Source organism: Trachypithecus francoisi, unplaced genomic scaffold, assembly GCF_009764315.1.
Source record: "Trachypithecus francoisi isolate TF-2019V2 unplaced genomic scaffold, Tfra_2.0 Lachesis_group5, whole genome shotgun sequence".
Classification (NCBI taxonomy): Eukaryota; Metazoa; Chordata; class Mammalia; order Primates; family Cercopithecidae; genus Trachypithecus; species Trachypithecus francoisi.
Window position 1 is genome coordinate 88,348,497 of NW_022681470.1, and position 12,379 is coordinate 88,360,875.

General features: G+C 46.0%; 1 protein-coding gene across 1 annotated transcript; it reads left to right on the forward strand.

Moving 5' to 3' along the window:
* Positions 1–249: 249 nt before the first annotated feature.
* On the forward strand, positions 250–9,468 carry ITLN1 (intelectin 1). Its single transcript, XM_033195790.1, is given in 8 exon segments — positions 250–610; positions 1,977–2,075; positions 3,230–3,477; positions 4,115–4,273; positions 4,889–5,009; positions 6,188–6,291; positions 9,192–9,231; positions 9,234–9,468. Coding segments are annotated over 8 exon segments (939 nt in total). The 5' UTR covers positions 250–552; the 3' UTR covers positions 9,344–9,468.
* Positions 9,469–12,379: the final 2,911 nt, after the last annotated feature.

Below are 12,379 nucleotides of genomic sequence, written 5' to 3' on the forward strand. Positions count from 1 at the left end.
TCTTCATCTACTTGTTTTGTTTTCATGGACTTTGACACAGGTTCATAAAACCCCCAGATCCGGGAACAATGCTAGTAGGCGATATTTAGGATTGGTTTGTTTCTTCAGAACCTGTTAATTCCACTGTGTAAACTACCTCCCTGAGATAACCAGAAGCCTCCCCAGCACTGGGCATTGTGCCAGAGGAGGGTGAGGCTGGAAACCTGGGTTTGACCCTGCTAGGCTTCTCCATAAAGGTTTCAGCCCCTCATCCCATATCAGGAGTGTTTTTGGAGAAAGCTGCACTCTGTTAAGCTCCAGGCTGCAGTGTAGAGAGGGAGTGAAGGAGCTCTCTGTACCCAAGGAAAGTGCAGCTGAGACTCCGACAGGGTCTGTGAGTTGGGGGAACCCTGTTTTCAGCTTAGGTCTGCTTTTGATCTCGGAGATGTGTGAAGTTTAAACAAAAGGCAAGGGCTTTTGGAGTCTTTATAGGACTGGACAGGGGTGGGGCAGGGATGTAGAGAAAAATGATGGCCAAGACGATGATCTTCATCTTGCTTTCTTTAGATTACGATGAACCAACTCAGCTTCCGGCTTTTTCTCGTTGCGGCCACCAGAGGGTGGATTACAGGTGAGTCACGCTGCTAGGGACAGAGTTCCTTCAGCTGGGTGGCTCCTGGGATCCTGGTCTCTCCCAGGACACAGAGCATATCTTTGAGATGCTTAGAGGCCGGCTTGCATGTAGACTGAGTGCCGATTTCTGGTCTCTGGTGGGATCTGGCCTATGGCAGTGAGTGTGTTGCTTGAGGCATGTCCTGGGTCCAGGCTCTGTGCTTTTGTGTGGCCCTGAGGGGGCTGTGGTAAGAACTGTGCCACCTCCCAGCCATTGCCCACTCCTGTGATCTTGGCTGTGGGATTTCCATGGGAACTACATGGTCTGCTTTGTGCCTGGAGAATGTCCTCTTCACAGTCTTCCTCTCTACAACAAGAATAACAATGTCATTTAAAAATTTGTATTTTCCCTCACTGTGTAAATTTTTTTTTTTTAAAGAAAAGGCTGTTTCAAAATATCTTCTTACTTCATCTTTGCAAAATCACTGTTTATTAACGATGTTTTAGGTATGAGAAAACTGAGATCAGTCACCTCTGACCTCAAAGCTTTTCCCCTAGACTGTTCAAATAGTTTGCAGACTTTTTGGAGTAGAGATTAGTCTCACTGCTCCCTACTTCACACCCCATGTTTCAGCCATATTAAGCAGTTTGTAGTTCTACAGCTGGGCCACGCTGTATTTTTTTTTTTTTCTCGAGGCCTGTGGATATGCTGTTTTCCCTGCCTTGGATTCTCTTCCTACTGATAAATCATGTTTATTCTCTCAGAAGAAGCTACGATGTCACCTGGACTGAAGGTCTTCTGTGACTAAGACATGAGACAACCCCTCTTGCCTCCTTCTCCCAGGCAACTGCCCTACTCACTGTCTGGCCTTTCCATTCTCCATTCTTACCTCAGAGTCTTTCTTTCGTTCTCTTGAGTTTGTCTTTCTTCTACCATTTATTCTTCTCAATCCAATTTTCTGTTGATTTGTCAGCAATTCCCTCTAGAGGCAAGCTCTTGCTGGGGAAGTTTAATGTCTTTGATTACTCAGTGCTTAGGGCAGGACCCAGCACAAAGGCAGGTCATGTGGCGGGAGGCCCGCATTAAGCCTGTACTGGCTGTTGCATCGGACGGGCTGAGTGGGTGTGAAGCTGATGGGCTGAGTGGATGTGACGCTGATGGGCAGAGTGGATGTGACTCTGATGTGCTGAATGAATGTGACGCTGATGGGCTGAGTCGGTGTGACGCTGCTGGGCTGAGTGGATGTGACACTGGCTGTCTCAGGCCTTACCACCCTGGCATTGAGGTTCTGCTACAGTGGTGGAATGAGCGTGGGACTGTTGGTAGGAGAGACTAGGTTTTGTGTCAGACCAGGAATGAGAGTCAAACTCTGTGTATTCCATAGATGAGGCTAACACTTACTCCAAGGAATGGACCTGTTCTTCGTCTTCATCTCTGCCCAGAACCTGCAAGGAAATCAAAGACAAGTGCCCTAGTGCATGTGGTGAGTGATAAACACTCAAACAGAGCTCAGTGAGGGTATCAGGATTGTGTCTTCTGGGAGTCATTTTGTCTTTTAGTTAAATAAATTGTGGTAAAGTATATGTATACATATTACAATTTGCATAATATTTGCCATTTTAAGCAACAGTAAGTGTGCAATTCAGTGGCATTTATTGCCTTCAAGGTTGTGCAACCATCACTGCTATCCATATGCAGAACTTTTTCATTACCACAAACAGAAACTCTGTACTTAATAACTAGGAGGGGCCGGATGCGGTGGCTCACAACTGTAAAGTGCTCACCCAGCACTTTACGAGGCTGTGGCAGGTGGGTGTGGTGGTGCACACTTGTAATTCCAGCTACTTGGGAGGCTGAAGTGGGAGGATCGCTTGAACTCAGGAGGCAGAGGTGGCAGTGAGCCGAGATGGTGCTACTGCACTCCAGCCTGGGCAACAGAGTGAGGCTCCATCTCAAAAACAAAAACAACAACAAAACAAAACAAAAAATAACATGGAGTTATTAAGCAATAACTCCCTTCCCTCAGTCTCTGGTAGCTGCATTCTACTTTCTGTCTGTATGAATTTTCCTAGTGTAGTTACCTCATGTAATTGGAGTCATACGGTATTTGTCCTTTGATGTCTGACTTACTTCATTTAACACAGTGTTTTGAGGGTTTGTCCATGTTGTAGCATGGGTATTTCATTCCCTTTTATCCATTGTTGATACATATATGCACACACACCACGTTTTGTTTATTCATTCACCTGTTAGTGAATATTTGAATTGTTTCTTCTGTTTGACTCTTGTGACTAATGCAGCGATAAACACTGGTGCAAAAGCATCAGCTTGAGACCCTATTTTCAATTCTTTTGGGGATAGAACTGCACTGGAATTTCTGGGTCATATGATAATTCCATGTTTAACTTTATGAAAAATGTCACTGGGATTTTATACAATTCTATGTTCTGCCTCAGTTACAGGAACATGATCTTCTGAACTCAGGGAGGCCCCAGTAGCCCTGGGAGCACTGAGTGATGTGACTCAGGACAGGAGCCTTTAGGCCATGTTTCTGGTTCCTGGGGCCTTTCTTGTCACGGGGCTGAGATGAACCCTCAGCTCTCAGACAGGGAGGTTCTGGGCTGGTTCTCTCTACAGATGGCCTGTATTTTCTCCGCACTGAGAATGGTGTTATCTACCAGACCTTCTGTGACATGACCTCTGGGGGTGGCGGCTGGACCCTGGTGGCCAGCGTGCACGAGAATGACATGCGTGGGAAGTGCACGGTGGGTGATCACTGGTCCAGTCAGCAGGGCAGCAAAGCAGACTACCCAGAGGGGGACGGCAACTGGGCCAACTACAACACCTTTGGGTCTGCAGAGGCGGCCACGAGCGATGACTACAAGGTCGGTGCCACTTCCCACCCACTAGGGTGAGGGTGAGGAGTAGAGTGTGGCTGGCCACAAGCCTGCAGCAGGGAGGGCTGGAAAGTGGGGATGTGGGGAAGGGCTGGAGAAGAAGAGAGAAATACTTGCACCTTTTTTTTTTCTTTTCTTGAGACGGAGTCTCACTCTGTTGCCCAGGTTGGAGTGCAATGGTGTGATCTTGGCTCATAGCAACCACTGCCTCCTGGGTTCAAGTGATCCTCTGCTTCAAAAGTAGCTGGGATTATAAGTGCTCACTACCACACTTGGCTAAGTTTTGTACTTGTAGTAGAGACGAGTTTTCTCCATGTTGGCCGGGCTCGTCTTGAATTCCTGACCTCAAGTGATCTGCCCATCTTGGTCTCCAAAAGTGCTGGGATTACAGGCATGAGCCACCACGCCCAGCCAACTTACATGTAGAATCACAACTTCCTCCTAACAAGGCTGTTAGGGCCCTGGGTGTGGTGGGATCATCTGCTGGGAGTGGGGTGTCTGAGTGTGGCTGGCCATCTGCTCACCTGGAGTCCAGAGCTCTCAGTCCAGCCGTGGCTGCATGTGTGGACCTTCTGCCTCCTGGGACCTCCTGGCCCAGTCAGGCTCAGTGTCTGTTGCTTTCCAGAACCCCGGCTACTATGACATCCAGGCCAAGGACCTGGGCATCTGGCATGTGCCCAACAAATCCCCCATGCAGCATTGGAGAAACAGCTCCCTGCTGAGGTACCACACCAACACTGGCTTCCTCCAGACACTGGGACATAATCTGTTTGGCATCTACCAGGTACAGAGGGCTGCTGGCTGGGACTGGTTTTCATGGGTGTTCAGAAAGCAAGTGTTAGAGGTTAGGCAGCAATCATTTTTTAATGGACCTGTCTTCCATGTTCTTCTAACCTATATTTGCTAATGGCTTCTGTTGCTTCTCTTAGGAGTTCTGAGCCAGGCAAGAGAAAAGATCTATGGGAGGAGTGGGGGCCTGGGGGAGGGATAGCATTAGGAGAAATACCTAATGTAAATGACGGGTTAATGGGTGCAGCAAACCAACATGACACATGTATACCTATGTAACCAACCTGCACATTGTGCACATGTACCCTAGAACCTAGAGTATAATAATAATAATAATAATAGACCTATGGGAGAGGACAGCTGGGGCAGGAAGAGTGTGGGTGGGTTGGGGAGAAGGAGAGAGAGAATGAAGTGATCTAGGCTGCCACAGAATCACAGCTCCTGAGTAACTGGCAGCAGTGCCAGGGAAAGATTCTTATTTTGACTGGTTTTGAAGTAATCTCAGTTACTGAGAAAGCATTGTTTCCCCTCTATGAATGGCAGCATCCCAGGAGATGCTGGTAATGGCAAATCTGTTGTCTTTACTCCATGACTTTTTCTTTCTTTGTAGAAATTCCCAGTGAAATATGGAGTAGGACGGTGTATTACTGACAATGGCCCGGCGATCCCTGTGGTCTATGATTTTGGTGATGCCCAGAAAACAGCATCTTATTATTCACCCTATGGCCAGCGTGAGTCTTTAATGATCCTCTGAACTCTCAGTAGGAAAGGGAATACATTCAACTGTGCTAGGTAACAGTTGTGCATCCGACTGAAGCCTGGTTCTCTTCTGTAATGTTCCCTGTATTGCCTCACTTGTTTTGCATGGCTGCCTTTGAGATCTGAGCTGTTATTAACGTCATTTTAGGAAACTGAAGCACTGAGAGGTTTAGAATCTTGCCAAGATCACAAGGCATATGTGGAAGAGTTATCAATTGGGGTGAGAAATTTGGCTCCAGATTTTTTTTTTTTCTTGAGATGGAGTTTCACTCTTGTTGCCCAGGCTGGAGTGCAATTGTGCAGTTTTGGCTCACCACAACCTGTGCCTCCCAGGTTCAAATGATTTTCCTGTCTCAGCCTCCCAAGTAGCTAGGATTACAGGTGCCCGCCACCATCCTGGCTAATTTTTGTATTTTTAGTAGAGATGGGGTTTCACCATGTTGACCAGGCTGGTCTCCAACTCCCGACCTTAGGCGATCCACCCCCTTTGGCCTCCCAAAGTGTTGGAATTACAGGTGTAATGAGCCACCGTGCCTGGCCAGGCTGCAGACTCCAGACTCTTCACTCCTAACAACCCACTGTCAGCCCTGCAGGAGCTTGTTAGGACCAGGCCAGGCCATGTGTATAGAACAACCAAAAAAACGGCAGGACTTTTTTGTTCTTATTGTGAGTTGATTTTGTGTGAAGCCGAAGGTGGTAGTGTAGTTTGCTTCGCAGAGCCTGAGCGTGTATTATAGAACTCAAAGCTGTTATTGTTTACATTTGGGAGTTGAGACTTTAAAACAAAGGAGAAAAGAAAAATGTACATAGGAACAGAGTGAATACATCTGTTAACTGCTGAAACTCAGTCCTTGTAGATGTTCAGTGGTGATCTTCCTGCAGAGTTGAATTTCCCTTCACAAGCCTCTGGCAGATGAGGAACCCTCTCTGAGGACCAGCTCTTGCTCTCTGGGGTTGGGAAAAGTTCCCTCTTAGCTAAGTTTGAGGCCAGGATGCACCAGCCATTGGCCACAGAGGTGCTGGGCTCCACCAGTACAGCTGGAGTGTTGGGCTGTAGCCTGAGCTTTGGCATCAAGAATCTCAGGGCTGGCCTAACAAAAGTGATTTCTAGCATCTTCCTTGAATGCTGTTTTGTGCCTCTTGTTTTCAGTGGAGTTCACTGCGGGATTTGTTCAGTTCAGGGTATTTAATAATGAGAGAGCAGCCAACGCCTTGTGTGCTGGAATGAAGGTCACTGGATGTAACACTGAACACGTGAGTCTCTGTGGGGACCACAAGGACCTGTGAGTAAGGTCGCGTTTGTCAGTGTGTGTTGGTATGTGTGTGTGTGTTGAGTGTGGTATGACTGGTGTATGTGTGTATGTGTATGGTTATGTGACATTCTCTTGCTCATTGCTAGGCTTCAGGGGCCAGGGCTGTGGGACCCTTTGTCCAGGTGCACACATCCTGTCCCTCTGAGGACCAAAATCAAGGAGTGAGGCTTCAAAGAACCATTGCTGGGTGCTCAGGCTTTGTGAGAAAACACTTAATCGCTTGGAGGTGGGGTGAGGTTTGTGTGCGGAAACATTCTGTAGTAGTCTTTAGAGCTGAGATTCCTTGCGAAACACAGGTGTTATTTTTCTTCATCTGAGATGTATATTTCAGAGAAAACCTGGGCCTCCCCAACCCTAGCCATGGTTTGCCTAGATACACACTGCACTGGGGAGTTGCTGGGACAGTCCTGGACATCACCTTCTAGAAACCTCACTCAGGCCATCCCTTGTGTGGTTGAAATGTTAAGGCTCAGGAATCCCGAATGGTGGATTGATAAATTCCAGTGATTTTAAATGGAATACCAGTTGTGTTAGTCCATTTTCTCACTGCTATAAAGAAATACTGGCCAGGCATGGTGGCTCACGCCTGTAATCCCAGTACTTTGGGAGGCAAGGCAGGTGGATCTCTTGAGTTCAGGAGTTTGAGACCAGCCTGGGAAACATGGCGAAGCCATGTCTCTACAAAAAATACAAAAATTAGTCGAGTGTGGTGGTGCATGCCTGTGGTCTTAGCTACTTGGGAGGCTGAGGTGGGAGGATCCGCTTAAGCCTGGGAGGTGGAGGTTGCAGTGAACCAAGATCACACCACTGTACTCCAGCCTGGGTGACAGAGCGAGACCCTGTCTCAAAAAAAAAAAAAAAAAAAAAAAAGAGAGAAAAGAAAAGGAAAAGAAATATCTGAGACAGGATAATTTATAAAGAAACGAGGTTCAATTGGCTCATGGTTCTGCAGGCTGTACTGTAAGTATAGTGGCTTCTGCTTCTAGGGAAGTCTCAGGAGGCTTCCAAACATGGCAGAAGGCAAAGATGGACTGAGGTGTCTCCCGTGGCAGGAGCAGGAGTGAGGGCAGGGGATGTACTACACACTTTTTTTTTTGAGACAGAGTTTTGCTCTTGTTGCCCAGGCTGAAGTGCAATGGCACGATCTAGGCTTGCCACAACCTCTGCCTCCCGGGTTCAAGCGATTCTCTTGCCTCAGTCTCCCAGGTAGCTGGGTTTACAGGCATGAGCCACCACACTGGGCTAATTTTGTATTTTTAGTAGAGATGGGGTTTCTCCATGTTGGGCTAATTTTGTATTTTTAGTAGAGATGGGGTTTCTCCATGTTGGGCTAATTTTGTATTTTTAGTAGAGATGGGGTTTCTCCATGTTGGTCAGGCTGGTCTCGAACTCCTGACCTCAGGTGATCTGCCTTCCTCAGCATCCCATAGTGCTAGGATTACAGGCATGAACCTCCACACCCAGCTGGTGCTACACGCTTTTAAATGTCCAGATCTCGTGAGAAGTCACTCACTATCATGAGGACAGCATCAAGGGGCTGGTGCTAAAATCATTCATGTGAAATCACCGCAATGATCCAATCACCTCCCACAAGGCCCCACCCCCAACACTGGGGATTACAATTTGACATGAGATTTTGTGGGGACCCAAGTCCAAACCATATCACCAGTTGAATACAGAGGATGAGCAGGGAAGTCTAGAATAACATGGTTCTCATTTGGGTGAGTGTCATTTATGAAGTCAGAGTGTCTGGATGATGAATAGGTTCTGGGTCAATGAGGGATATAATTAACTTTGTTTTGGTAATTTGGGGCTTGAGATGCCTGTGTAGATATCCAAGCTGGATTTTGAGGTCTTCTGCACAAGAAGCATCTCGACAGGAGATGGAGATTTTGGGGCCATCAGTGAATTTTTAGTAATTGAGGCCACAGTGGTCATGCAATTTATAAGGGAGAGGGAGATGGGTCCTCCACTAGGGAGCAGTGCTTAGAGGATTTATGAAGGAAGAGTACAGACAGGGGGTCTGAGCATGAGTGTTTAGAAAAGTTGAAAGAAAATCAAGACAATAATGTCACTAAAGCTAAAGGAAGAGAGTTTTGTTTTGTTTTTTTTCTTTTGAGACAGGATCTTACTCTGTCGCTCAGGCTGCAGTGCAATGGTGCTATCTAGGTTCACTGCAACCTCCACCTTCCAAGTTCCAGCAATTCTCCTGCCTCAGCCTCCTGAGTAGTGGGACTAGAGGTGCCTGTCACCGCACCTGGCTAATTTTTTTTTTGAGAGGAGTCTCGTTCTGTCACCCAGGCTGGAGTGCAGTGGCATAATCTTGGTTCACAGCAAGCTCCGCCTCCCGGGTTGATGCCATTCTCCTGCCTCAGCCTCCCGAGTAGCTGAAACTACAGGCACCTGCCAGCACACCCAGCTAATTTTTTTTTTTTAATTTTTAGTAGAGACGGGGCTTCACTGTGTTAACCAGGATGGTCTCAATCTCCTGATCCACCCACCTCGGCCTCCCAAAATGCTGGGATTACAGGTGTGAGCCACCACACCTGGCCTGCACTCGGCTAAGTTTTGTATTTTTTGTGGAGACAGGGTTTCATCATGTTGGCCAGGCTGGTCTCGAACTCCTGGCCTCAAGTGATCCACCTTCTTCGGCCTCCCAAACTGCTGGGATTATAGGTGTGAGCCAAGGAAGAGACAGAGATTTTTACAGGAAGGATAGATCAACACTGTCAATGGAGAGTCTGATGAAGACCACAGAAATGACTGGATTTGGCTGTTAAGATGGCATTGGCCTCACCGGCAGATCTCTTATTATTGCCTCTTCCTCTCTTTGTTTCCCAGCACTGCATTGGTGGAGGAGGATACTTTCCAGAGTCTAGTCCCTGCAGTGTGGAGATTTTTCTGGTTTTGATTGGAGTGGATATGGAACTCATGTTGGTTACAGCAGCAGCCGGGAGATAACTGAGGCAGCTGTGCTTCTATTCTATCATTGAGAGCTTTGTGGGAGGGAACCCAGACCTCTCCTCCCAACCATGAGATCCCAAGAATGGAGAACACCTTACCCAGTAGCTACAATGTTAATGGCAGAAGAGAAACTAATAAATCATATTGACTCAAAGCTTGGTGTTTCTGTGAATTCCTTTCCTGTAGGGGTGAAGCACTGTAGGAAATTTCAAAAGCATGTGTATTGCTGTGGCTGATTGAACTTCAACTGCTTGTGTGTTTGGACTCTTAGGACTCAGGAATCCTGACAGAGAAACATGGCATCTCTACTTCCCTTTTAGATAGCCCTTAAAATAGCCAGAGGAATACAGGGTAAGGGGAAAGGAAGCATTTATCCTAACCCTTCCTAACTCATCCACATGGACTGATCAATTTGTATCCTCAACCTGCAGACCCAAAAGGAGAAAAGAGTCCATTTTGGGGGGGTGCACCAAAGAAGAAGGAGATATACCCAATATCGATATCTAGTATGTTCTAACCTTAGTGACTGGGCGTTCTCCTTAGGGAAGAATGGGCTGGCATGATATGATGATGGTGACTCTCCTTGGGCAGTGGCTAAACCATTCCTGGGCTCCCATCTGCAGGTGCTCATTCAGAAGGAGTCATGTGGCCAAATAATTCCCAATGGGTTATTGGTACAGATAGGATGGGGATGGCATCAGTTCTTATCCAGACTAAATATTAGGCATAATATTGTGTTTCCTCCACAATACAAATTGGATTACGACAAGCCCTTCCAATTCTTCCCCACTCTTAAGTGTCAATTACTTCTCACTGGCTAGAAAATGAAGTTTAAAGTTCTTAGGCCTTAGAGGAATTAGAAGAGGAAGGGGAAGAAGGGAAAGAGGAAGGGGAAGAAGGGAAAGAGGAAGGGGAAGAATTTTGCTTAGAAAAGGTTTGGGAGGGTTGGGGTGCAGTGACTCACGCCTATAATCCCAGCACTTTAGGAGGCCAAGGTGGGCGGATCACTAGGTCAGGAGATCAAGACCATCATGGCCAACATAGTGAAACCCCGTCTCTACTAAAAATACAAAAATTAGCTGGGCACGGGGGCATGTGCCTGTAATCCCAGCCACTCAGGAGACTGAGGCAGGAGAATTGCTTGAACCCAGGAGGTGAAGGTTGCAGTGAGCAGAGATCGTACCACTGCACTCCTGCCTGGGTGACAGTGAGACTCCATCTCAAAAAAAAAAAAAAAAAAAAAAATGTCTGGGAGGATTTTCTTTGTTGTTTAAACTAGGTCTATTTAGACCTGGGTTAGAAATTGTTAGTATTCTCTCTAGAGCCTTTTTTTCTTTAGTTCTTTCTACCTTTTTAATAACTCATTTTCTGTCATCTGTTCTTCCTGCCTTCTCTCTTACCTCTTTTCCCCATTCTCTATCCTGAAACACAGATGTCTCCGTCCCTCTTCACTCTCAGATGCCCTTCTTCCAACTAGAGGAGACAAACCAGAGTATGTTTTTACCTCTGGTTGGAGTTCCCCTGTATGTGACTCACCTTTTGTGTGCCAGACGCTGTTGGCTGGGAGTGCACAGACCAGTGGTGGGAGAGAGAGGTGAACATTTTTTTCTCTTTGATATATTCCTTTATGAATTAATTCCAACAATATTCATTGAGTGTGTACTAGTTCCTGGGCTAAGTGCTGGGGATACAGTGATAGAGAAGTGTGATAGAGAAGACCGATGAATCCAATTCTAAAGCTGCAGGTGGTGGAGCCCAGGGGCTCTTTAGGTGCAAGGTGATAAAGTCTCCCATGAGAGCTTCCCGGGGAACTGTGGAAACACAGGAGAGGGATCCCCAATTCAGAAAGGAATGTTAGGAAGGACCTCTCAGGGAAGGTGGCTTTACCTTAATTCTCCCTGCCACCTTGGCGTGACCACAGAGATCTCTGAGCTGGGAAAATTTTCACCTGTCATTGTTTTCACTGTGCCCCACATCCAGAGAGTGAAGTTGTTAAAGGTCTATGCTCTGGAAATAGATGGAATTAGTCCAAATCCTAGCTTTCTAAATGAATCTGACCCTTGAAAAAATTTTCATTTAGCAGAGTTTCAGTTTCCTTATCTGTAAACTACAGATAAGAGTAGTAAAGTCCTCACATGTGGTTTTCATAAAAATTAGATGAAATAATTATGTACAGCCTTTAAAGGAGTGCCTGGCCTATAGTAATTGCTTGATATATATTAGTTATTGCTATTATTTTTTGAGTCAGGGTCTTGTTCTTTTGCCTAGGCTGGAGTGCAGTAGTGCGATCTCAGCTCACTGCAACCTCTGCCTCCCAGGTTCACGTGATTCTTGTGCCTCAGCCTTATGAATAGCTGGGATTACAGGCATATGCCACCATATCTGGCTCGTTTTTGTATTTTTAGTAGAGACTGGGTTTTGCCATGTTGGCCAGGCTGTTCTTGAACTCCTGGCCTCAGGTGATCCACCCACATCAGCCTCCCAAAGTGGTGGGATTACAGGCATGAACTACCATGCCCAGCCTATGAACAATTTTACACCAAGAAATTATATAACCTGGATGAAATGGACAAATTCCTAGGAACATAAAACCTATCAAGACTAAATCATGAAGAAATAGAAAATCTGAATAAACGTATACCTAGTAAGGTGATTGAATCAGTAATCAAAAATCTCTTGATAAAGAAAAGCTCTGGACCTGATGGTTCACTGGTGAATTCTATCAGTGAAGAAACATTTAAAGAAGAACTAACATCAATTCTTCTCAAATGTTTCCAAAAAACTGAGGAGAAGGCTAAACTCCCCAATTCTGTGAGTCCAGCTTTACCCTGATAACAGCCAGGTAAAGGCACTACAAGAAAAGAAAAATACAGATCAGTATCCATTGTGAACACTGATGCAAAAACCTTTGACAAAATACTAGCAAACCAAATTCAGCAGCATATATATATGTGTGTGTGTGTATACATACACGTATATGTACATACATATATATGTGTGTATATACATATGTATACACACATATATACACATGTATATATACGTACATATGTATGTAAATACAC